At 41.3% G+C, this 26,949-nt stretch overlaps 1 protein-coding gene across 6 annotated transcripts; it reads right to left on the bottom strand.

The window, feature by feature from the left end:
- Positions 1 to 487: 487 nt before the first annotated feature.
- retreg1 (reticulophagy regulator 1) lies at positions 488 to 25,566 on the bottom strand. 6 transcript variants are annotated; one of them, XM_061253365.1, is made up of 11 exons: positions 25,223 to 25,566; positions 22,854 to 22,960; positions 22,214 to 22,261; positions 21,970 to 22,000; positions 6,207 to 6,330; positions 5,524 to 5,608; positions 4,798 to 4,920; positions 4,452 to 4,516; positions 4,197 to 4,317; positions 3,560 to 3,910; positions 488 to 3,351 (listed from the first exon to the last, which is right to left on the bottom strand). In XM_061253365.1, exons 1-11 carry the CDS (start codon positions 25,549 to 25,551, stop codon positions 3,314 to 3,316), a joined length of 1,422 nt encoding a protein of 473 aa, XP_061109349.1. In that variant the 5' UTR covers positions 25,552 to 25,566; the 3' UTR covers positions 488 to 3,313. The 6 variants fall into 6 exon arrangements, with proteins under 6 accessions (XP_061109349.1, XP_061109348.1, XP_061109346.1 ...); XM_061253364.1 differs by having other exon boundaries at positions 488 to 3,354; XM_061253366.1 differs by lacking the exon at positions 488 to 3,351 and adding an exon at positions 4,036 to 4,084 and having other exon boundaries at positions 3,678 to 3,910.
- Positions 25,567 to 26,949: the final 1,383 nt, after the last annotated feature.

Below are 26,949 nucleotides of genomic sequence, written 5' to 3' on the forward strand. Positions count from 1 at the left end.
TGGCAGGCGCCTAACTTTTTTTTTTTTTTGAGAGAGCATGGTGTACACATTACTAAAGTTTAGGATTGTCCTAATCTCTTGGGCATGGCCTCCTTTGGAGAGTGCTGCTTTAACTGCAGAATTTGGCTGGATGTAGAACTATTTTCCTGGGCTTGTCGCTTCAGCACGAGCCTTTACCTCACAGTAACACACAGGCTAAACCTGGACAAACCTTCAGAACTTTCTTATGGACTGCACTGTATAAGGCTGTAATCGTGAACTACATGCTTCACCGGATGGATGTAAATACCCCGAAAACCCTCACTCATTGCATTGCAATATGTATAGTTATAAAAACCATATTGCATCAGACGTCAGATTTTATATGATTTTCTTAACTGTCCTATCTATTGTATGATATGTGACGACACACCTGAAGTCATACATGTGAAGATATTAATTACTGTACAGTACACGCTTGCATGATGACTTATAATACAGCAGAATGTTTAATAAGATTGACCTTTTATTTGACAGTAAAACAATCAATTGATTACAATGCTTTAAAAAGAATGGTATGCAGTGAAGTACAGTAGGACATCCAACATTTATGATAAGGCAGATTTAAGAGGAGGTAGAAGCTAACAGATTAACTAGAAGATATACAAAAATATAACAAATGTAGAGATTATTTTCACAATGTAATAGTTTTAAATGTCATAAACCCTGTGGGTTATGAAACATAATGGGCTCTTTAAAATTAGCACGCTGTGATTCTCATGCTGATTTTCATGGGTTTATCAATTGTACACATGCACACATATTTATGAAATGAAATGATATACTATACTGGTTTTATGTGTGATCGATTAGCTCAAGCAATTTGCATTTTGATAATGTATGCAAAGAATCGTAATTTGTTGTGTGCATGGCTAGTACATGACTGAAAATATAAGTGGGAAATTTGGTTTGCTGAATTACAATAATTCCTAATACAAATATGTTTTGATTGAATTAATTACTAACTGGATTCATCATTTACCAGTACATAGTCATGACTTCCATCCTCCATTGGCCTTAAAGCAATTTCCTTGCCTTTTCTCTTAGAATAAGTTTGATAGCATAGATCTTATGGTATACCACATAAGCTGAGCAACACCAATGTTTGTACTAATTGTACTGATGTTTATTGCTAATGTTCAAATCCTAAACATTCAAAATGCAACTTTGTCCATGACAACCACTTCCTTATTTCATGTTCCTCTGTTCCTTTTTTAACTTTTGTGACTTACATAATTATCAGCATTCTTGAGACATAAAATCATGTGAATATCTCATATATTAAACTGACTTTAGGTGATGGCTTTTGTGATGTTGGTGGAATTTACGGTATTTAAATGTGAGTAAATCAATGCAAATGAACAACCATGAAATCCGCACCCCTTGATATCTAGAACAATCAACATCCCTTCAAAAACGGACATAATACATTTTGAAATGGGAGCTCATTAACAGTGGTTCTCTTCAAATGTACGTTTCTTGTCGCATTTTAATATCGTACCCTGCTTTCCCTGCCTGAAACATGAACATTAGATTTAATTTGGTCTTGTTATTGGTGTGTTGCAAATGTGAACATTCTTTCAAATCAGAATACATGATAACAGAAAAGCTACAGTCAATCAGTGAAAACATTCCAGGATATTACTACATTATGCCATATGTTGCAAACAGAAAAAGTGACTATTCTGGATTTTGGTATGAAAAGAATACAGAGTGCTACTTTAGTGGGGGAAGGATTGCTTGTGAGGTGGATCAAGCATCTAACTCCATCCAGTGGTCATCTAGATGATTGCAGGATTACTTACAAGGCATTCTTTGGTGTACAGGTATATACAGTACTGTATATACGTATTTAGAAATGAATTTCTTTTCTTAAAGACAGAAGATGCATTTAAAGACATGTTCAGTAAATGCAGAATGTGATTACTAATGTCAATTTGAACTATAGATTTCAATCTTAAACATTTCTGATGTTAAAAAAACTAAAACATTTTCATGTCCTGCAATCCTGTCTAAAACATGAATACAGAAAGGTTTTACCTGTACTGCACTTAAAATGTCTGTACCCCGGGGAAAATAAATCAGACACCCTGAAAGTATGATTTAATAAAAAAAAAACATTAAAAATGTCAATTTGTCATTACAGTCAACAATATATCCATGACTGCCATAGCTAGGGCCATTTTGAGATTCTATCAGGATCAAATGTCTTTTAATTTACATTAAGATGTCAGTTCAATTTCAGTTTTCTTTGAAGTGCATATGTTATGTAAAAATGTGTATGTTGAGGTAAAAGCACAAAATACACAATGTGGGCACATAAAACAGGATTATCCATGCAATACCCATTGATATTACTTCATTAAAAATCTACAGTAGACCATCTCAGTGAAGCAAAACAAGAAGTGCTTGAAGAAAGAGTTAACGGTTAAGAGATTTTTGTTTGGCAGACAAAGGGTTTGTATCCAATATTACTTCATCATGATGCAATTATAATGTGTAATGAACTGATAAACAGGTATATAATAAATCACAAATTGGTCAAATAAAACCAGAAATAATTGCGGTGTTAAAAATGTACTTTTAATATTTTTCTGATTCTTTTGCCATTTTACTTCCTTCACCAAAGGACTGCACAAACAACCAAAATGTTGATGATTCTATGCATTTTCTAATTTGATATCATACATTTAAAGCTTATTCGTAAGTACCCATGTATATATTAATTGTCTGAAAAGGCCCTTAAAATACAGTGTGAAAAATTAAGTAATGCTACAATAAAAAATTAAAAAGTAGACATGAAGGGTTCTTCAATAGCCTCGGCCTCACTGGGAAAGTCCTTTCATGCTTCTAACATGGATGTGTTGTGATGTATTGTGATGAATCGGTCTGAATCTGCACACAGACCTTCCCAGAAGAAGACTATTTTACATGTTACCTATCCGAACACGAAGGGGCATTAATGAGGTCTGGCTGTTTGTCTTTGTGTTTGAGGGCATGGTGGAGTAGTGTGGGCCAGCCAGGTTTAGCTGATAGCCGTAGGTTGTGACAGACCAGAAGGATTGGCAGTGGGTCAGGAAGCACACAGCTCAGTCCTTTGACAGTTGCACCTGTGATGCTAACTAGTTAGCCCTCTTGCTTGTTCCAGTGCTGTTGTGTTGTAGCAAGACAGGTTGGGGGGGTAGCAGTTTGCTAAAGTCACAGACTCTTCCAGAAACACGCTCACGTTATCAACGTCCAAAGTAACCCCTCCTGCACATCCATCCGAGGACTATCACTTCTGTTGATAGTTTGATTCAGGATGATTGGGTTCTACTGGAAAGAAAGAAAGGAATACCATATTTTGTATTGGGCTCCCCAGCCGATGACCCTCACAGTCTTCCTAGTGCAGGGCCCCACCTACTCCCAGGGCTCCGCCCACAGCCTCGTAATCATTGGCGGCCCAGCAGTCTTGAGAAGAAGGAGGGTTTCGAGGGTTTGGGAGGGGCTTCCTGGGCCACTCTCTCCAGGCCCAACTCACCTTGCAGCTGCTCCAGCTCCGATTGGTCCAGCAGCTCAAAGCCCTCCGCCTCACTGTCAGAGTCCTCGGTGAAGTCCAGAGGCTGATGCGAGGCGGAGGGGCGGGGGCCGGAGGGGAGGAGCTGCTCCTGGATGGCCGCCGTCACCGCTGCCGCTATCACATCCCCGGCCATCCGGTCCATCAGCTCCATCGCCAGGGACCCTGGGGCCCCCTGCTGGGGCCGGCCGTTGCCCACGGGGCCCAGGCTCAGGTCCTCCTCGTCACTGTTTGTCCACGTCCCGTTCTCCACCGACGGGAACTCCGCCAGCCGACTGGTGAAGGCCTCGTCCTGACCGTTGGGGGGATCCAGGTCTAAAGCCGAGGGACAGACAGGAACATCTCCAGCTGCCTGTGTCTTTATTCATCTTTTCAAAGCACTGGACTATAATGGGTGGCTTAGTCTCAATCCAATCTGACAAAACTCAGTTTCCACTTACTTGCACCGGCAGAGGAGAATAGGCTGCCTGTATTTATTGACGTCTCCAGCTAGGAATGGACAACAAGTGGCTAATCCATAATGGGCAATGAGCACGGAAACTCTGAAGTATAGGATGTCCTATCTTTCAGTGTGCTATCTTTCAGTGAATGCGGAACTCACCTTCTGAGTCCTCAGTGACAGGGGTGTGTCCCTCCGACAGATCAAAGGTGTTCTCCGTCCAGGTCGCCTGGGACACCTCGGTGTCAGATACAGACAGCTCTTTGCAAATGGATGAATCCAGCTGAGTAAAGACAGGCCAAAGGTCAGGACAGTGGAGACCGAATGGCACCAACCTTCCAGACCAGACATGCCGAAGACCTTATATGAAGTGAATATTAAATGCATTTGCATGGAAGCAATGAGGTCAGAACAAACCTTGGGGAAAAGTGCAGACAGGTCAGTATCACTGCTCTCCTCTTGTCTCTGAGCAATTCTTTTTTCTGAAAGAGACAACACAGAACCACACGACCTGGAAATTACATAACCTGACATGGAACCACACTGTATGTACTGTATGTCTACATTAATGAAATATATTATGGATTAATATGAACTTCCTTTCAGGATTCTTACATGAAGAAGTACATATTAATTCATAATATACCTACCCATACAGTATATTTGTGTTATTCCATTGAATATATCGTACATGTGTATTATTTGCATGATTATTATACTAATTTTTTTAATTGAATTTTGTTGGGAAAGGACTCTTTCTTACCATGATTCTTTCTGATTCTCTGAAGGAAGTCCCCGACTCCGAAATCCAGTTTCTGCAGAACTGAATCCACCCACAACCCAAATTCATGGGATGAAAGCAGCGGCCAAAGGAAGACTGCGAGCACTGGGAGGAGGACAGTCATAATACTGTTTCATTCATTCATTCATTATCCTAACCCGCTTATCCTGAACAGGGTCGCAGGGGGGCTAGAGCCTATCCCAGCATACATTGGGCGAAAGGCAGGAATCCTTGCTGTGAGGTGGCAGTGCTACCCACTGCACCATCCGTGCCACCTAATACTGTTTCATTTCATTAATTCATGAAAACCGCTGAGTTGTTTTAAAGGAAACTCTATAATCTGCGAGTCTGATCCCCACGTCAACTCTTCCTTGTGTTCCTATGTATTGTAAAATCTCCACTCACCAATGGAGGGCTTCTATATTCAATCTAACCTGCTTTGTCCTTAACTCGCAACTGTTCATAGTTTTGGAGTGGGGAGGCAGAGAGGTCATCAAATGTATCACCACAGAAAATGCATACTGATTAGGACCTTCAATATTGCTTATGGCCACCCAAATTGATTTCTATTACATTAAAAACATTGTTAATCACTGAATTCAAGCTGACCACCTATTAACTGATCGTGTCTAATACCTGTGCCTTCTTAGAAATCGACCTGGCAGCAGGGCAACCTCCCTCTGACTCACCATGTTTTCATAAACTTACCCGCGATGTAAGAAATGACGATTCCCGGAATGTATCGTCCCAGGACAGCAAAGAAGGAGCACAAGCTGCAGGCCAGCAGGCAGAACTGAAACCCACAAATAGCAGTCAGTTGCAGAATAATTCTTCAGCCAGGGTTCCCCTCTCTCATTAACCATGGGTCACTGGGCCCTGGACCAAGACCATTCCACAGCAATAAACAGTGCTGTCACCAGTGGTGTAGACCAGTATGACAGTTGGTTTTGGAATGATCATGCCTGAATTTATGCCAAAAGAAGAGTCAAGCTCTGTTCCTACAACTGATTTATTATAACAATTTCATTCTTAGATTTGCCATTTGCCATGTTTCTCAGGCTTGAAGTAAAAAAGATAAATGTTCCTGGGTCACCGCTGATATGTGAGGGCATAACTCTACAGCCATACACTGTTTTTATCAGTACGTTTCAAATGCCAGCTGGAGAGGTCAAATGGAATGAGCTATTTGGAAGGAACCGCCTTGTGACCTTGGCATCTGTGACAACTGTATCACATGGTCATTTCATTAGGGGGGGAGAGAGAGAGAGAGAGGGAAAGAGAGAGAGAAAGAGAGAGAGAGAGACAGAGAGAGAGAGAGAGAGAGAGAGAGAGAGAGAGCAACAACAATGCAATTTTGATCTTTGATTTCAGCTTTGGGTTTTTGGACATACCTTTCCAGGGTTCTGCTGCTTGAAATAGGACATTTCCTGGAGTAGCAGCTTGCAGCTCATCCAGGAGTCTGTGAACTGGCTAGCCTCTTCCCTGCTCTCCTGGCTAGAGTCAATGACTTCCCAGCTGAACACAAACACAACAAGTCCAGTCAAACAAATCCATGCACAGAAGGCCAAAATCAGTTGACTTGCAAAAAGAATATTTCAAATCACTTAATCAAATCATCAAAGCATCAAACTGCACGTGCCACTGAAAGGAACACAGTTCCAACATGTTTCTATAACTATAGATAAGACATAATGATTCTGGATAAACTAGAAGTTTCTCACATGCAAAAATATTAACAGATGTCAGATGATCGTTGCTTAATGTTGTGATTATGCTTGTCTTTATGGTGTTAAGTCTTGCATGTAAATATCGAGCAGGCTATTATTGAATAAAAATCCATCGGTGTAACAGTGTAAATTTTGTTGACAGGTTCAAGCATTGTGACATGTTCAAGCATAGTCATTTTGCTTGTTACAACACAACAAAACATCTCAGTAGCTAAATCAATCAACTGTAAGACAAAGAATTCCCAAAATGTATGAGTAAATAAGTAAATTGGCCACAAGCCTTTGTTGTCAGTACTGCTGCATAAATTGGACAACACAGTACAGGAATGAATGTGGTTCCTCACATTTTTCCACATATGGTAAGATGTCAGTTCTGTACTTTTCCAGACATCAATGTCAGGTTTTGGGTAATGGCACACAGCCGATAAACCATATGCTAACAATGACAGCAACAACTCTAGACCACAGGTTGCCGTGAAAAGTCCCAAACCTACCTATTTCTAGGTGGCTGCACACCAAGACAGTCAATGTTCTCAATATGCATGTAAAGAGGGTTTTACCACTCCCTGCCCACCCCAGATACTTCCTACATGTCAGTCAAAAATAAAAAACATTTAGAAGTTAAACATTTATATGGTCTTCAGGGTCAGCAAGTAAAATATCAGTTCAAAACCTCCCAAGGCTGATGTGAAAGAGATCAGTGGTTGGCATGACCTATGTATGCTTTTATCCCATAAGTCGCACTGGAGGGTTTATTTGCATTCCCCTTTTTCACAGTGATAATTTCTATCAACATGGTCATAGGATATACCGTTTGAAAACGGTGAAGGTCACAGTTCTATCTGTATACACTATTTTACGATGGTCATGGAATTAGTGTCAACGGTTCCTTATTTTGTGAGAACACTTTTTTTTTACAAAGCCAGCCTAGACATTAGTAAGTCCATAAGTATTTGGACAGCAGTACAATTCCATCCATATTGGGTGATCCGTGTAGGAATTACATGCCCTCTTATTTATAGCCCCCCCATTTTAGGGGACGCAATGTGATTAGACTGTTGGCTTCTCAGCTGCTTCTTATTAGTCAGATGTATTCAATTGAGAGTGAAAATCCTTGCTATAAAGTCATAAGTTTGAAAGTCATTGGGTCCAAAACTGCATGTATACATGCTAGGTCCTTCTTTGTCCCTTGGGTAAGCGGTGGAAAGTAAAGGGTGGGAAGATTGAATAACACTGGCTATGTTTATGAAGGATCGGGTCGCAGACAGACCGCGCAGCTGTTCTGTATGTAGACAGGTGCGAAATAGCGCACAATGTCCTGAGAGATATGGTTGTGGCAAGCGATGAGAAGATCACTGCCATTTAACACCGTGCTAATTCTCTTGTTAATTGAAAGCAGGCTAGTCGTGCCATGCAGGGCAATAAACATAGCCGAGAATCTGAAAACGCTGGGGGTAACGAAGTAGAAGATGAGCAACATTGAATATTAGAAAGGAGATAACCCCTTTGCGTCTCTCTGAAAGGTGCTGTAATTGTTTACTTTAACACGTTTCAAGTTGTTCACCAAAATGGCATATTTCAGCGGAAATCCTGCTGGCCAGGATGTAGCTGGTTACCATCTGATACCCACAATACATTCAACAGATATTCCATGGGGAGGTGACCACATTAGAAGTTCGGATTTTGGTGGTCATTAACAAATAAATGTACGCAAATATAATAAATACTTTATGTACTTTCAGTCCAAGTAAAAGCCTGGGTCACCTAAGTCTGGGTAAGTCGGAGAAGAAGGTATATTACCCAGAATGTTGGTGTATTGCTGTCTGTTACATCTGTAAGTGATCGAACGCAAACATGAACTCTAAATGGTAAACATGAGACCTTTCTGCAAATGTTAAAGCCAGGTTGCTTTTTATTTTCATTTTTTACTGTTTATAAATTATTTTAATAAATAAAAAGGGCCCTGTGCAAAAGTTTAGGAGCCATTCTGGATTATTATTTGTTGCTTTTTGAAAATATTATTACCAAGGCCCAGACCCAGGTGATTTACTCGTTAGGGCTTCAATAAGACAGGTGAGTATAATTTTATTCTTAGGTAACTCCACGTCTGGCGGCACGGATGGCGCAGTGGGTAGCACTGCCGCCTCACAGCAAGGAGGTCCTGGGTTCGAATCCCCGTCGGCCGGGGCCTCTCTGTGTGGAGTTTGCATGTTCTTCCCGTGTCTGCGTGGGTTTCCTCCGGGTACTCCGGTTTCCTCCCACAGTCCAAAGACATGCACGTTAGGCTGATTGGAAAGTCTAAATTGCCCGTAGGTATGAGTGTGTGAGTGAATGGTGTGTGTGCCCTGAGATAGACTGGCGACCTGTCCAGGGTGTATTCCTGCCTTTCGCCCAATGTATGCTGGGATAGGCTCCAGCCCCCCTGCGACCCTGATCAGGATAAGCGGGTTCAGATAATGGATGGATGGATGGATGGTAACTCCACGCCTTCAAAAGTATCCAACTGCAGTGGCTGTTCTGTCTGGTGTTAACAAACTTGGGTTCCTCTAAACAGCTGTCCAAGGATTTCAGAATGAAGACGGTTAATTTCCAGCAAAGACTAAAAAAACTCTTTTTTTTAAACTGCCTATTTCCACCGTCAGACATATTATTAGAAAATGGAAGATAAATGGAACAGTTGAAGTCAAGGCAAGGTCTGGAAGACCAAGAAAGATTTCAGATAAAATGGCCCGAGACCTTGTGAGAAATGCTCAGAAGAACCCACACATCACTGCAAAAGAATTGAAAAAAAGAGTAGCAGACACAGGTCTAGCTGTTCACAGGACAACAATACAATGTGCTTTACAAAACAAAGACTTACATGGCAGAGTTGCCAGAAAATTAATTATCTGAAGTATGCAAAAGGGAATATTGAGAAGCCTGAAGCCTTTTGGAACAATGTACTTTGGTCTGACTTGAAAATATTGGGACAGTGACAATTTTTTGAGGGGTATTATCTCTGTAATCTAGCACACTGTATGGAAATAAAACAATGAATATTATATCCATATTATAATATTACATATGGGGCGACATGGCTCAGGCAGTAAGAGCAGTCGTCTGGCAGTCGGAGGGTTGCCGGTTCGATCCCCCGCCCGGGCTGTGTCTAAGTGTCCCTGAGCAAGACACCTAACCCCAAAATGCTCCTGACGAGCTGGTCGGGGCCTTGCATGGCAGCCAATCGCCGTCGGTGTGTGAGTGTGTGTATGAATGGGTGAATGGAGAAGCATCAATTGTACAGCGCTTTGGATAAAGGCGCTATATAAATGCCTGCCATTTACCATTTACCATTTACCATTAAGTTATCTGTGTCTGAATTACTGTTATCTTAATACATAGTCAATAAAAAAAAGTATTAGCATTTGCGCTAACAAGAAATAATCATGTCTGTATTAGTTACGTATGTACATAATTGAGCAGTCTAATTCATTACTGTTGGAAATTTTATAATCGCTTGAACATGTATTTTTTGTATCTTTGTCCATTATTTCTGTACATAAATTGATAATATTAACGCAAATATTGCTTATATACTTTATTTAAAATTACTGATGGACACATAATTTCCACTCATGGGCAAGAATATAACTTTCACAAATGAAAATAGTTCAGAGAAACAAAAACAGAACAAAGGCCCCAGGGTTTTAAAAGTACTGTGCTAAACTTATTCTTTAAGCACAGTGTTTCCATAGTGTGCGCCAGTACTATATATATGTAGTATGCATGCTTATGTAATGTGTCAGATGTCTTCCACAATCATATACATGCTTTGTGGTCAAGCAATAAGTGCTTGCCCTCAAAGCACATATATTATTAATAAAACAGACATACAGTCCCCTCCAAGATTTTAGAACATGAAGGAAAATTCCTTTGTTTTTGTAATACACAGTTGAGTTTCAGGTCAAAAGATATACACGATATGACAGATCTGAATTTCAGCTTTTATTTCCTAGTATTTTTATCTTTATTTGTTAAACAACTTAAACACCTTTTGCATCAGACCACCCAAATTTTGGGTGAGCAAATTGGAACATGTTGTTCTTGTTGCCCAGATGTGTCCTGTTAGATAAACAATAAATAGTTCTGAATGTCTACTGTTGGTTTTAGCCTTGGATTTTGCCTGTGAAGACTGCATTTGTGTTAGAAAAGATAAAACAACATGAAGACCAGAGAGCTGTCTTTGGGAGAAAAGCAAGCCATTTTGAAGCTTAGAAAAGATTGATCAGAGCCATTGAAAACAACAGCAGTTGATGACAGAAACACTGTGAGAGCTGTGAAGAAACAGTCTCAAAACATCAGTCAGTGACATCACAAACAATCTCCATAGGGCTGGAGAGACGGTACCTCAATCAATCGTTTGAAAAAGACTTAGCAGCAATATAGTGGCTATACCACAAGATGCAAAACACTCATCAGTAGTAAGAATCGGAAGGCGAGATTACAATTTGCAAAAAAGTCCAAAGATGAGCCACAAAAGTTCTGGAACAAAGTTTTATGGACTGATGAGATAAGATTAACCTCTACCAAAGTGATGGAGAGGCCAAGGTGTGGAGAAAGAAGGGAACTGCTCATGATCCATACATACAAGCTCATCTGTGAAGCACGGTGGAGGAAGTGTCATGATTGTTCCAATACTTTTGCTCACCAAAACATTGGGTGGTCTGATACCAAAGGTGCTAAGTAGTTTAAAACATCTAGATGTAAATACCAGGAAATAAAAGCTGAAATTCTGAACTCTTGTCTCGTGTTCATCTTTTTATCTCAACCCCAAATGTATTCAGTGTATTGCAAAAACAAAGGAATTAGCCTTGCTGTTCCAATACTTTTTGAGAAGACAGTAGTTATTTAGAATACCTTTAGTATTATATCTAGCATTCTAAAATAGCAGGAAAAGAGCTGAGCCAATCCTACACCTGGCAATAGCTCTTGAATCAGACACAAATGTGACAGAAAGACCTCTGTTAATGAGAAAAGGAATTGACAGGGAACAGGTTGCTAGACAGCCTAATATCCCCTCTTGCTTCTCCCTCCCCTCAGCTCTCCAGCAAAAAGAATTGTTGGCTTTGAGGTCAAAAAGTCCTGGAATATCTTCCAGCGTGACCAGCTTGGCAAGCATTGACCATCTATAAACGGAAGTCTTTACAAGGCCCTGCCCATCACAGATACTCGCCCCCCCCATTCTGCCTCCGCCCCGTCCCCCTGGCCCCTGCTGTCTAGCTTCAGCTGTTCTCCCACCAAATCTGGCGACCTGTCATCCATGGACCCCCCCCCCCCCCCATGTCCCATGCACAGTCTCGTCAGCTCACTCCCATAGACATGACTGATGAGTCCTGAGAGCTATTCGATACTGAAGCTCATGGTGGGTGTCTCCTGAGTCAATTCCTAAACCTCCCCTCCCCAGCACCACGTGCTCAAGCGACGTTGTGACCCTCCCGTGATGACCCTTGTGATTCGTGGAAATGCCAGCCCTCTATCGCTTCTCACTTTCAAAGCACGCGCCTCCGTGTGAGACGAGGGCCCAGGACAGAGCGTGTGCGTGGACAGCGTGACTCCACAACTCCCGCAACGTGCTGTGAGCGAGGGCCAGCACACGCATGTACACCCCCCCCCCCAACAACACGCCATCTACTGCATACAGTGGATTTACACTAGTCTTTTAAAATTAAGATTATGCTTTAGTTAATATTTCAAGTATAATAATTATTTGGTCGATTGGTAGAGGCTGTATACAAAGTTTCTAGTATTATTGAGGATAAATGCTTGTACTTGGTATACCATTTAGCGCTTCCATTCAAATTTGTTACCTACTGTACATGAATTATTGGCAAATTATTCTCCAGGCATTCTCCAGGTGATTCTAGTAGATGCCCCACATTTGCCCATTCATTAAACTGGCTTGTAATGTAGATGCTTTAGAATACACTCATTTACTACTGTATGTAAGTTTGTCTGTGTTTGTGACTGTGTGTGTGTTTGTTTGCCAGTGTGTACTCATTTGCGTGTGTTCTTGTGCATTTGGAGGTCTGTGAGGGTGTCTATTTCAATGTGCATGTATACCAGACTGAAACTGAGACAGAGGTCACCCCACATGATAGCCTTGGCTTGAAAAAAGCAGGACCAACCTATTATTCTACAAAGCCAAGCTTCAAGCAATCAACCAAGCACATTTTACCATAATAATGTACGTCCAGGTTTACAGAGAATGCAGCCAACAGCTGGCAAACACGCAAGCTGCCCTGTTCCCATCCCCACTGTTACTAATCTCCTCAGTGAGACAGAGAGCGACATGTCTGATCCTCTAACAAGCCTGACCGGCCAGGGCTTTTTAAAAATAGCCGCAAACAATGTCAAAAATGGGCGCGAGTGTTTGACGCGTCCGCATATTTCGAAACAAGACGGCAAACATGTTTATGCTCGGGAGTGCGTGGGCTTAGGCACCAGGTGTGCCGCGGTTGGGTTACGGTCCTACGGTTGCAGCCAGAGCCCTGTGTAAACATTGAACAGGGGACTTAGAGAGAGCACATGACACTCTCTGCCCTCTTCTGGACAGGGGCCTAACGGCTGGGGGAAAAGCCCGGTAATGAGAACTGACAAGCTTGGCTCAAACACACACCTCACCACAAGTGCTGTTAATGCCGCTGGACCAAGCCCATTCAGCTGGCCAGGAATGTTATGCAAGACAGGCTGTTCTAATGATACACCTATCTTAAACAATTAAACATAGATAAAGAACATAGACATAGATAAGACCATGTGACCAGAGGTCAGAGAGAATAGTTGAGCCTTCAACACAGACCATGTGAGGGTGAGCAAGGCTTAAACAGCGTAACATTGAATCCCAAATTCTGATACAGCTCACCATGGTACGTGTTAAAGACAAGCTGAAATCAAATCATTTTCCTCAATTCAGTCAATTCTTCATAACCATATGAACACGTCTGAAAGTATATATTCCAAAAAAAATGAAATAATTGAAATACTAATAATATTTTCCTGGAAAACAAGATTTTACAAGATAGTGAGAAAGTGTACCAGTGGGCGTGTATGTTGATCAAATGTCAAATGTTCCCCTCCAATCACTATCCTCTTCACACAGCAGCACGCATTTGACGTCAGTAAAATCGACTCCCCGCCTTTCAAAAATTCCCTCGAAAGATCCGGTCCAATAGTGCATACGTCACATCATGGAAGCTAGTGCTGCTCTAATTTCCATTTCAGCTCATCTTTAACTGGCAAAAATCTAAACAATCCTTCTAAGAATCAAGATAAGTATCTTCCACACACACAAAAGCACCACATTCGGGTAGTGAAATGCTGTACATTAGAGGGATGTTGAGAAATGGTACTCCTTCTCCATCGACTAATCCAACAGTCCTAATCTATGGCTTTGAAACTACCAAGATTACCCACCTCAGCAGATGACTGTGCACATTCACCAAAAACCCGCCAAATACAAAAAAAAGGCTTGGTTACCTTAACCCCGCTCTGCTCCGCTGTTCTTCAGGAGCCATCTCGAAAGCGCTGGGTTTTCAGGAAGTCCCTCGGAAACCAGCAGTCAGAATAGCAACGGCTTTCCTTATCAGACCTCAAATCGGGCCAAGCCTCAGAGGCCAGTTGGACCTATGCTAGTCTCTAGTGCGCGGGAGAGTGAACACCTCCTGTTTATCTTGAATGGAGCTTGTGCCTGGCTATTTCAACCTACTCCCCTATAAATAAATCAGTCACACAGCATTCCAGAGGCAGCAACGCGATGGGCGGGGATGGGACCCTCAAAAAGCTCCAGCCGGTTCAGGCTTGTCTTCTGGTTTTCCTTTGGGTGGAGGGGGGGTCCAGCTTGCGTTGGATCCTTCCACAAAGGGGGGTACCAGACGTGCACATCACATCATCAGTGCCCACACAACCTCTATGCATGAATGGAACTTTCAGGAACTATAATTACAGTATATTATTGTATTAGCTAAACATTAAGAGTTTCTGGGGTTTGAAGCCACATGTATTGTTTTTTGAGTTATGAGACATTCCATGGAAATGATAGCTAGATGACAACAGCATAAAGAATTACGTAAACGAAAGAAAACATAATGATTTACCAAGTTTTCACACTCAAGAAGTCTGAAAAACGTCTGGCGTGTTTAAAACTCTTTCAATCTGAGGTAGCAATAAACATTTCAAACAATTGCACTGATTTGGAGTCTGGAAATTGACTACATTCACTGAGATATATTTTAAAGACAATTTTAAGGAAGTGTTCCTCCTTAGCAAGATGCATACAAGTTTATCATCATAATAACAGTGGAGTGTTGAAACTGTTTTAGGCTACTGTAAAAATGAACCAGGAAGCTGTTAATAACTGACCGAGGGAAAATGGGCATCACTTGATATTATATAATATACTGCCACATTTGTTGATAAACTGGGTCAAATGTGTTATTTTGGTGGTTATTTCCAAACAGTGAAATTCAATAGCATGATGATCTCATGGGTATGTGCCCTTTGAAGCTGCAGCTGCCGTGGCATAAACCTCATTCTTATTCTCACATCAACCACGGCAGCATGACAAAGCAGGGTCAGGATCGCTTATTCAATTCTTGCCAAGAGTCAGCTTCTGGCATTTCATCCCTCCTTTCTGACACCCCCGTCCAATCACAGGATCCATATTTAGGCACACCCCCAGCTAGTCGGAAAACTGAAGCTCTGATTGGCCTGTGCAGCTTCCTGATCGTGGACAGAGCACTATGAGAGATCATCTGTCCCTGAGCAAGCAAACTGCCAGCACCAACCCCTTCGATTAACATGACACACCAACACAATGTCACAAGACACGGTACGCCGCCATCTGCTCCAATCCTGACAACAGAACGCTGTTGAGCATGTTTCTATTTCCAAACGTGTGCTGAATATAGCCATGACTTGAGGACAAACAGCACTGGCGATGGAACAGTTGCGGAAAGGTTACAATGAATTTATAAATTGCACCGACCAGCACACATTTCCATCTATCAACGTCTCATTTATAACTAGAAATAATTGGTAACCATGTCAACAACCGTGACTAACAACCACCAGCTCTCATCACTGGGAAAGCTCTAAAAGGGTTTGTAATGAAGAGTTGGTAATACAGCTGTGTTTAATTCAACATGCCCCAAACCATATAAATCAATCAACACATTAAATAACATGCCATTAAAGTCTGTTGGGAAGAGTGCCCCCATGTACGATTATAATTTTTCCACATTTCCCTGAACTGTTACTGTACGTTGGTCATATTTGGGGGTGGCTGTTCTTTTAATAGGCTCCCCCCGGGGGCTCCCTGGAGGGTATCAAGCCCCTACTACCTGGAACTCTTAGCACAGAGTGTTGGGTTCAGCTCTGGTCAGGCCACCAATGGGGCCTCAGTCTTGACATGGGTGTGTATACGGTGTGTGTGTTGTCTGCGTGTGTTTGGTAAGGGGCCACCTGCTCTCTCCTTTGGGAACACTTGCCCAACCCTTGTTTTGATTGCTGCAATTTCATCGGCTTATCGAGAAAGCGGCTAACACGTTCTGCCATCGACGTCGACCCCGCCGCGAGGCCTCAAACTCGACGTTGAGGCCGACCCTGCTGCCGAGGTAAACAAGCCGTTGTGTGAGCGGGGTCTCGTGGAAGTTCCCCAATGTGCCCCAATGGAGAGGGTGAAATAGGCTCGTTCTCGTGCTGTGGGATCCTGCCAAGCAGCTAAAAGGCTTAGCCACAGTTTGCTTTCTGCCATGAGGGAGGCCAGCAGGGAAATAATTCCCTGTTGACATCGACAGCACAAATGCCAAATCACCGCTCCAACAAACCAAAGGAAGACCTGTTACCTTGTACACCAAGACACAAAATGCTGCTACAACAGGAGCAGTTTACAATAATATGACTATCAATATTTCATAGGTATCTCATGAATCTGATACTTCCCTTGAATTTGACCTCCTTGAATAGAACTTGTTGAATGTGTTGTAATAGAGGCCTAGGGCTTGGCACAATTGAGTAAAGGCTTTCTCCTTTAATGTCCTGATTTGAACCTACCTTGGGACAAGACTGACAGTGTTATGCAGATTCTAGGTATTTACAATACCACGCTGGCTATAAAAGTCATATATACATGTGGCACTGTACTACACGGACTTACAATAGTATATTGCAAATATATTTCTTTTAATTATAAGAGTCAACAAATTTAAACATGGCAATAAATGTAAATGCCAATGATTTCAAAAATTATCTGTGAAAGCTCTGTCAATTCACAATGAAAAAGACTGTTCACTAAGAAATTAAATGGATGAAAAATGTAACAAAGACCGATGGAAAGATTTACTCAATTACCCCAAAACTTGTATCAATGTCCCAAAATATCCTATTAAAATCTGGCACAGCTAAGGTGGCTGTGTGGGATGGAGGTATTTTGAGGCGGCACAGAGAACAACAGCACATTCTTACTAACTGGGGCACAGCTGTCACCAAAACCGCTGCTTTGGCTGATCTCCAAAGCCAGCTTGGCGGGGAACCTTCTGCACGGTTCTCCTGGGGACACTTTGACGGATGCGGACACATGATAGCACATTTCAGGCAGTGAAATGCTGGAGCCAAAAGGGATGTGAGATTTGGAGCCGTGAAAAATGCTGGGAAATATTCTGGCGGTGACGGTTTCTATATCAGAGCGGATTTTATCAGATGGTTTTCGGAGCAGGCTTGTCAGATTGGCTGAGCTTCTGTGTCTCGCTCCTCTGGGTCATGGATTCTTTCGACCCTCCACTTCGATTTGAATCTGCTTGCTAACTTTCCAAACTATCAACAGTAGCTGACCTGCTGAGGGGTGAGCCCGTTTTTGCTATTTCATTTCTTACGGTTGAGTCGCTTAAGACCAAGGCTTGACTGGGATGCTTCTGAAATGTCTAAAAAGCATTTTAGGAATACAGGAATTTCATGCCTGATAACCGATTCCCCTGTGGGCTTAAGTTAACTGTCAATCTAGCAGTTGGTTTACACCAACGAATAGCAGCTTTGTTCTTTTGAGGCTCACTTCCTGATCTTGTTGTGCTCATGGACCACTCCAACCAGACCCCTCTGAGGTCATGGACTGTTGCAGCCCTGCTCCTCCAATGGTCCAGCCCACGCTTTGACACATCCTGGAGCTACAGATTCATCCACCTACCCTCTGAACCTCAGACTCTACATCCCTCCATATGGACTTTCTAGTTTACCTACTAGTTTAATACATCAAATGTTACCATCTCAACTGTCTTCCTACCTGGGAGTTTTTTCTTTCCACTGTTTGAGGGGTTTTCTCCCCATAATGGAGTTGTTTACCTCACATGATATTTGGGGGCTTAGGGCTGATATTTTAAATTCCCTTTGGTTACTCTGTAAAGCGTCTTTGTGACACTCTTCTGTGAAAAGCGCAATACAAATTTGAAAAAAAGCCAAAATACATTTTTCAAAACTCAATCTTTTTTTTTTTTTTTTTAAACATAATAAAAAAAGGTTTTCTTTGTAAAATGTCTCCCCAAATGCCAACTTATGTTAAAACTAAGTTATTGTGCCATTAAGGGACAGTTTGCAACACTGCCAGGTCACTGCATCTCTTACCTTTAATGGAAGATCTGAACCCCACCCAGACTTCATGACCCTGCCTACTGCGCAGTCTCTGGCTCCAATTACTTCAACATGGTGAGATGAAAACTACACTTCCATGGTTTCAGAAGCACATGGGAAGTGAATGGGCGACTTCACTGTCACTTTGCCCATACTTTTGTCTACAGTATATTATGGTTTACACCTGACGCAATATGCAAGCTGATCTTGTGGGAGAGAAATTTCTGCTCTTCAGAATTTTTCTTGTAACATTTATCTCCTGGCAAGACAGAGGCAGCATTTCTACCCCTGGTAGGGCATAACTGATGGCAGAGTAGGGAGAATTTCACCGGGCCAGTACAACCCAGTTAACCTTAATCGTGTAGCTTACCCCAACAAGCACTTACTGTGTGGCTGCCAACTATGTCAGTTCAACTCAATGCCCAGATTTCCACAGGGAACAATGGGTGCATCTGAAAAGCAATGATTCAGTGCTTTTTTTAAGGTAGAGGTCATGTTAGGCCTAACTGCTAAACTGGGGCTTGTTTCATGAAAGTTGTGACGTGCAAGCTGAGATCTGTAACACGCAATCCCTGATAAAAAAATGGCCCATTAGTCGCACTAAGGACTTTTGGGAGACCACACATTGCGTAAAGTTTCACTTGACACCTGTTTTGAGGCTCAGGAGACGGAATTAAATTAGTATTTACAGTGCATAGAGCGCCGTCACTTTATGGATGCGTCTGGACACAGAAGCTTGGCGTATTCCACGGCATTGTCCGACAACCAAGGGAAAGCTACTGGTTGCCAGGAAGCTCATAAACGTGTAAAAAATATGACTGTCAACCCCAAAAACTGTATAAAAGCATTTCTTAAGTACACTTTTTCAGAACTTAATCCCAGATAGTGTACTTAAAGTGCACTTTCATTTACTTTCCAGAAGTAAACTTGGATCACACGTTTGAAATACACCAACAAAGGCCACGGTTTATTCATGTTTTTTCTGGGAGACATTTTAATTGGAGAGTATTGTTATATAAGTGTCTGCGGTGATCAATTCCTCGATCTGAGATCCCAACACATTCTTGCCATGAAAATCCTGGAGCCAGTCAGGTATTCCACTTTAGAATACAGTTCAGAAGTAGTTCACCAATGGTAGGCTTAAAGTGTAATCCCAGGAAATACTTTATGTAAAATGGGCCAATAGAGGTTCTAGAACATTTAAATCTACTTAAAATATAGTTAAAAAATAAACTTGATGTATAAAAGGAGACTACAAAATAACTATTTTTTGTAATGAAAGACTTGAAGCGAGACTGGTAGTGTTTGACCAAAGATCTTTCTTGTCAAGAAGGTTCCATAAACATATTCAATGCCATCGCATCTATATACCATTTAAGTATTATACAATAAGACTTAAGTCATTGTCTAATTAGTTATTGAAAGGGTGGGGGTGATGAAGAAAACATTTTTGGACCATGCTGCAGTCCCTTAACAATCAAAGGAAACACCATACTTAAGAAGAAAGAATCGGATGTACAAGAGTCCTGCTGTTATCACACTTTTGTTATTTGGAAGTGAAGCAACAACAAACATCCTTGTTTCTTGATATGCAGCCCTGGACTATATAAGATATTTCATGGCAAGTTTGTGATCAGAACAGCAAGACATAATACACCAAATATCTCTTTAGGGGGCTTTTATAGGGAACATCATGAAAAAATGAATAACAGGCAGACTGGGAGGAACGAATACTTTATTATACTACTTTTTCAGGTAATTGGCTGGTTTCAATCAATATGTGTCATTAACAATTATGCTCTACCTTTTTTTTGATGAATAGTGTTTGGTGAGTCCACTAATCACCAAACGGTCTCAAGTTAGAAAATGCATTGATGTGAAAGTCAAAGTTAAGGACAGATATTAATTGAATCCAGGCTAATATCAATTTATACTCTTTGACAGATATATCAATGAATAAAATATATGATTGTGTACACTAATTCAATAATGAACCCTGGTCACCCCAAGTTGACATCACACTTATCTTCCTGCTGGGAGAGTGGACCTGCAGGTCTAAGAGCTGACTGATCAATAGTCTAGTCCTCCACGGGAATAGAACAGAACAGAGAGCTGCTGTCTTCTCCTTCAGTAAGCTATGAAATGAATACTGCTGAAGATATAAACTCAGTATGTCAGGAAATGATCCGGATAAGACCACCAAAGCCCCTATGTCTGGATAAGACCACCGGGACAAGGTAGATAGATAATTACATTTTATATAGCGCTTTTTGAAGGTAGTCTACTAAAACAGTAAATGATAATGATTCTCATATCTATTGCCTTATGTGTCTGACTATGCAGTTGTCAGCACAAAACAATAAGGACAAACTGAGGTGTCATTTAGCATGTGTCAGAAAGGCCTGTCAGCATGCGTGATGCCTTTCCCTGCCATACTCCTTTCCTCATTACATCGTCTGACCTCCTGCAGGCAACAAAGGAACAGCTGACAAGATCCGTAATCCAGATAATCACTTTAAGCGATCGGGCAGTTAACTTGAGGTCGAATAAACACCAGGAACCCCTGCAAGTGTCAGAGTTTTTCCATCTATGATTCATTATAATAGTCAAGTAGGTCTGAGGAAAATACATAATCACTTTCTGAGGCAAGAGATCAAGTGTTTAAAAACACCAGGCGTATCCTTCAAAGACCTGCCAATTAATTTGTGTTCCCTGTAGATCAGAGACATGAGATTAAGATCAGAGTCTCTGATCTTAATCTCAATCTTGACATTCTATCATGAAGCTGAAACTGTGAATAGTATATATATATATATATATATATATATATATATATATATATATATATATTATTTAATTTATTTTAAATGCATTCACTGCAACAAGTTTTTGTCATCCAAGACATCATGTCAATAAAATAAAAAAGCATTTTTTTCTTTCAGGTCTCAGGAGGATATGAGAGTGAACAATATGGAAGGTGTACGGTTGCTTAAATAAATATTTGGATTGCTAGCTGTATAACAAGCTGCTGGATGTTTTAAAAAGGTTGGCCTGAGTGGACAGAATAAGCCCCAGGATATCTGAAGGGGAAAGTCATGAGATCAGAGATAGCTGTGCTTATAAAAGCCCCCAGCACAACTCAGTGGCTGACAGGTGAAAGGTTGATATCAGGCCCACTCCGGAGCACACAAAGCCATAAATGATCTTACTGCCTCTCACTGAAAGCGCCTCACTGATGAACTACAGACAAATGACGAGGTTTGTTACCTTTATTTCTGAACAGCGTACAGTTTTTGTAATGAAACTTGGAGCACCAAGATGCAGCGGTGCCTGGATTAAATGCCTGTGTAACCTATTCCAACCACACCGTCTGTCCAATGGTCAAACGCAGGTCTGTGACCACAGAGGGAGGCTTGTATGGAAGAGGGAAGAGGGATCTCCCATGTCAAACCAAAAGGAGAACACTGTCAACTACAAACTGTGCGAAACAGAGGCAGCACGGTCACTGCACTGAACCCCAGAACCACATTACAATCAGACAATTCAGACTATTCATCTGCGTGCAGTATTTTTGGAAGGGAACCATTGAAACCTAACTCACTAGATCTCTACCACAAGAGGGGATGCTTCATATTTCACATTTACCGCAGCCTGGCCCATATACTGTCACATAAACTGGCCCACCTTAATCCAGTCAAGCTAGTCATTACCAGGAAATGATATTACTCATATCTTACCATGGCCTCAGAAGTGACAAAAAGCATGAATTACCTACCTCTCACTCATACTTCTCCATATGTAGGCTCCTATGGTAAAGAACAGGAAATGCACTTGCATTAGTCATACAGTACATGTATGTCATAGTATCTTTCATTCACCAAACATTAAACTGGTTCATTTTTCATCCATTTTTATTTATGGCATCTCAGCATCCATGCACAAGTTTTATGTCCACATGCAGGTCAATAACAATATCTGAAGATTAAAGTATTAATATGAGTATTAATCAGTTTAGAAACCTATTGTTCTCCAACGAGAGTGAGCAGAGGCCGCAATTGTGTTCTTCCCTGAACAGTAAGCAAGAAAGCAAGAGGAAAAGGTATTGTATAAAGGGCTTATGTTTTAAAAGTAGTTCAATGTTACATAAAGAGAGAGCAGTCCATGTAAAGCAACATTTCAACATAGTTTCAATAATATTGGGAACACTGGCTTTATGCTGTGAAAGCCAGTCAGGACTGTAAGAATAAGCCAGATTAAATCAAACTGCTTTTAATGTATAAGCATGTATAAGTATAAGCATATGCATTACTTCTGAGCCTTTTCAGTGACCATAGCCATTAGACCCTAATCATGGAATTAATTTTAAAGTGTGGGATTCTGGACTATGAAACACAAATTATTCTTTGTTCGTATGTATTTTCACTGGAAATAATTCCAATTTTACCATGCAAGAGTCCATGCCACCGGAACCAGAGATAAGTAAAAAGTTAACTAACATTAATTAATTAAAATCTCTGATTTAGGAGTTCAAGAATATGATTTTCAATATAGTGTACAGGAATCATTTAGTAGAGGAATGAAGTCAAGTTGTGATTTAATTTGCCGTGGGAGCAAACACAGAATGAATGAGTGAATTAATAAATGAGCTTGGGCACTTACCTCTTCGTCTGGACAGCATTATGTCTCTCATCATGTGAACCATCACTAAGGCTATCAAGCTCAAAGCCAGTGTGTAGTACAGTCTCCAGGATCCAAGGGCCACAAACCTAATGGATAAAGAATACAAACACACACACACACACACACAAGGAACACACACACAGAAACCAGATAAGGAGCAGTTCAAGCAAAGAAAGGGGAATCCAATATAAGCACTACTGCACATTGCACTTCGCTGAGTAGTGACCTGGCATTTTTGTCCAGCATTTTTTGACACCATTAAGTTTTGTTATCACCTAACATAACAATTAAAAGTGTTTACTGTATTAGTTATTTGGAGTGGAGTTAATAGCAAAGCACCACTGCAGTCAATTTCCCACCGGAGACAAATTACTTGTTTTGCAATTAACACAGAAGAGCCTGGGCTCAAATAGTTAATTGGAAAGTAGGGTCGGCATTCTACACTGGACTGGTGGGTACCATGCCAATACCAAACAAACATAGCAGCCTGACACCATCGGCCATTCTCCCATGCTGCCAGTTCACAGGCAGGAACAGACGGGAGTGTTAAGACTGAGTGTTAAAAAGTCCTGCAGTACAGAGAGCGGCTGGCTCATTCCTCAGTGTGGATGCACCTTACCGTGTGCAGGCATGCAGGGAGTGGTGAGACCGGCCCAAATTGAACACAGTAAAAAGAAAAGGTGCTTCGGGAACTTCCTCTTAGGTCAGCTGCTTGCATTTTGCATGTATTGCCTCGCTATCTGATTTCTGTGGTCCTTCCTACACTGGAGCTTTAACCGCCAAACTTCTGGTTCGCAGTCAAGCAATTTAGCCACTCAATAAGCAGCAATAGCCTCAAATTCCCTAACCAATTCGGCATGTTGCAGGCAGTCCACATCTATCAGTATCCTCACCGCAATACAAGGTCCTGACAGGTGTACTAAAGAATGTGAACGGTTGTGGCTGTTGGGAGGTACATCCTGCTAATGCAGTGTTCCACAGTGTAGTGAGCTTAAGCTGAAACAAAAAGTCCTTTGCAGGGGAAGCTAGGTATTCTGATTAACGGATTCAAATCAGCTAATTGCTCACAACATACAGATTAGCACTAACAAATAGAAGACAAAGAACTAAGGGATGGACACACAGTGAAGTTCAACACTGCACATTGACATCGCAAATTCCCATTAAACTGTTTAATTCTTCAAATACACACATCATTTCAAACAAACTTGTTTTCCATGTTTAAAAATGTAGTCGACTAACAAAAATATATGCAAAACCTATGTGTGTGCAAACATAGTAAGGCCCGTGAGAACACTGCAAATAGCAGTCACTACATTGTCCTCTAGAGGGCACTGCTAGCACTGGTTTGTTAATTTGAAGTAGAATTAGCGCTGTATTTCATTACATTTTCCCCAACATGCATTTCCAAAATGCTAAAATGTGCTTATTGCAAGGTACTTTGAATCATACAATGACAGATAGTCTGGGATATCTGAATATATCTTCAATTATTTGCTTGCGTCTCTTTGAACAATGGCAAAATGAGAGCTCTCAGGTTCTTTGTTTAAAATGCTCTGGCAGGAGTATGTTAGAGTCCACATCTGTTGTCGTCATCCCCCCCCCCCCCCCCCCACATTATCTCAAGCTTAGTTCAATTCAGAATTGGCAATCACAACAGAAACTTTCTCCCATGGAACACAATTGCACTGCTCCTGCCAGATATGAAGCATAAGCTCTTGCCTCTAAAATCCAGGCCACAAATGCTTCCAGAAGAAAACACTAAACAATACATTAGTGCTAACATAACTGCTTACAAAGTAAGAAAATATTTAAGGGAAATACCTGAAAGACCATTTAACTTTTCATTCAATAATCTGTCTCATGACCATCACACTATGAAAGGCTGGCAATAATACTGATGCCAGTAAAGAAACACAAACAATAATGTTGCTTACTCTTCACTACAAGAGAAGGGCGTCTTCACAGAACTAGTCAATATTTAATGCGTCATTGTGCTCGACACACCCAGCAGCTATAATGTTACAAGCATTTCATAACGGTATTAGATTATTCCTGAACTTGAAGAACAACATAAACATATTATTGCGAGTCACGTGATCATACAATGAGACAAATGACATTAAATCGAAAGTGATTCCACCTTCGATACATGACACAAGACACAAAAGGCATGCATAGACCTGGCGTTGTTATTACCAGTATACTACCCACGGCTAATAGTGTATGCTATAACCTCGCTATATAAAATGTGCAAAACATGTGATGGTGCACTTTATTGTAGGGTATTTAAGCCAACGCAAACAAAACAGCTGAATATGTGCTGCGAAAGTATGATGTATTCTTACCAGAATATTACATTGGTAGTTAAGAAGACGGCTGTGCTCCGCAGAGGTCTCTTCCAGGTAATCACCTCTGCAATACCGCTGAGCAGATCCCTGCCTCCGAACTGTCGGCCACTAGCGGACTGCTGGACGTTTTGCCTCATCATCGCCTCCGTTGTCCCCGCAGCTTGGGCGCAAGCCTCCGTTGGGCGTTCACCGTCCGGCTCCGCTTCCCCGGTGTGGTCGCTTCCTATTCTTGTCGTACTTGCCATTTGAAATAAACGCACGAAGCTCGCTTCACGGCCTTGACAGCACTGATTTTGTTGTTGTTGTTGTTGGCCAGTTGACGTCATTAAGAGGCAGCTTCGGTTGCCTTGGAGCCGTGCTTAAACGACATTGGGTGGGAGGGACCTGAAGGAGTGCATGTGACCAGTAGCAAGGTGCTTCGAAGGCGGCCCGAATGGAGGAGCCCGAACAGCGCGAAACATGCAATTTCTTAATTATATGGATTAGGCTGAATTAAAATATACACCAGCCATTCTCTAAACAATCATTCTTCACTGAGCTACAAGTTATAAGTAGTAGCCTACTAAAATAAATTATAAGTCCGTTTTCACCCGGCATTAAGCCTGAGACAATAACAAAAAACAAAAATAATAGCAACAGCAACAAAAGTAATAAATAAATAAATAATAATAAATAAATCGACTGGCTGTCAGTCAGTCACCGGTAACTGCCACTTTAATGCCACCGGCAACTTCATAAAATAGGTTTCATGCCAAACTGGATGGTAACCTATGATACCACTGTTTGCTAAACCAGTAAAACATACAGCAATGGTTCTCAACCTTTTTGCTCCCCCACATGACCTGTCTGCCTGTCATCATGACTCCATCTGTATGCACTCCAACACAGTTTGTTGAGCTTATTCCACTGAGCCCAAAAAGAACATAAAAGTGATTTAAAAACATTTGCAGTTGTAGTAATCCTCAAATATTTACAAAGCAAACATCCTTAACTGTTAGTGTCAGACAGAAAGTGAAACGGTTATTATGTTTCATATAGCCTACTGTTACCACCTTTGTGTTATTTATTCAGCCAAATAACTGCTTACTTATTATCTTAATGTTTTTAGATTGAAGCTTTCAATAATAATAATCTCAAGGCCCCCTGGTCCCCTTTGTGGCCCCTGCCCCCCTGTAGAGAACCACTGACATACAGCATCCAGAGCTACCACTAGGTGGCACATAGGTGCCTCATTGACATGTCGCTTGACATATTGAAAATGTTGCTTGCCAGCATTGGTTTTGCTGTGATATATATTTGCTGTGGTTTCATGATATAACCGCAAAGGCTGAAACAATCCATGATATAACCCATGATCATAGGTTATATCATGGATTGTTTCAGCCTTTGCTGTGTGCAAAGGGGTTGTCATTTTATGACATACAAGATAGCTTTGGTGAATGTGATAGGGCTAATGAAGGCAGACATAAAATTGAGCCACAATTTTGAGGATTATAATGTATTATTGAGTAACACCTGAGCAAACTGGAAAAGGAAACCAATGGTCTACTTTTTATTGTGCCATTTTTCATTTTGACAGGACTGCATTTCATAGACATACTGTGCAGCCATAACATATATTTCGACTGAGACAGATTTGCTGGTTACCAGAATTTTAACAAGCGGCAATTTTTTCTTAATTATTCTTTTCATGTTAAGATAAGGGCGGCACGGATGGTGCAGTG

Source organism: Conger conger, chromosome 9 (genome assembly GCF_963514075.1).
Source record: "Conger conger chromosome 9, fConCon1.1, whole genome shotgun sequence".
Taxonomy (NCBI): domain Eukaryota; kingdom Metazoa; phylum Chordata; class Actinopteri; order Anguilliformes; family Congridae; genus Conger; species Conger conger.

What these genes read in the sequence shown, in the direction of transcription:
- retreg1 (XM_061253362.1), bottom strand. Translation starts at nt 25,551, where the DNA reads ATGACGTCAACTGGCCAACAACAACAACAACAAAATCAGTGCTGTCAA. An exon ending in ACTACCAATGTAATATTCTG is followed by an intron (nt 22,961 to 25,222) that starts GTAAGAATACAT and finishes TTTATCCATTAG; the next exon opens with GTTTGTGGCCCTTGGATCCT. An exon ending in TGTCACTGAGGACTCAGAAG is followed by an intron (nt 3,911 to 4,196) that starts GTGAGTTCCGCA and finishes CCTCGGCTTTAG; the next exon opens with ACCTGGATCCCCCCAACGGT.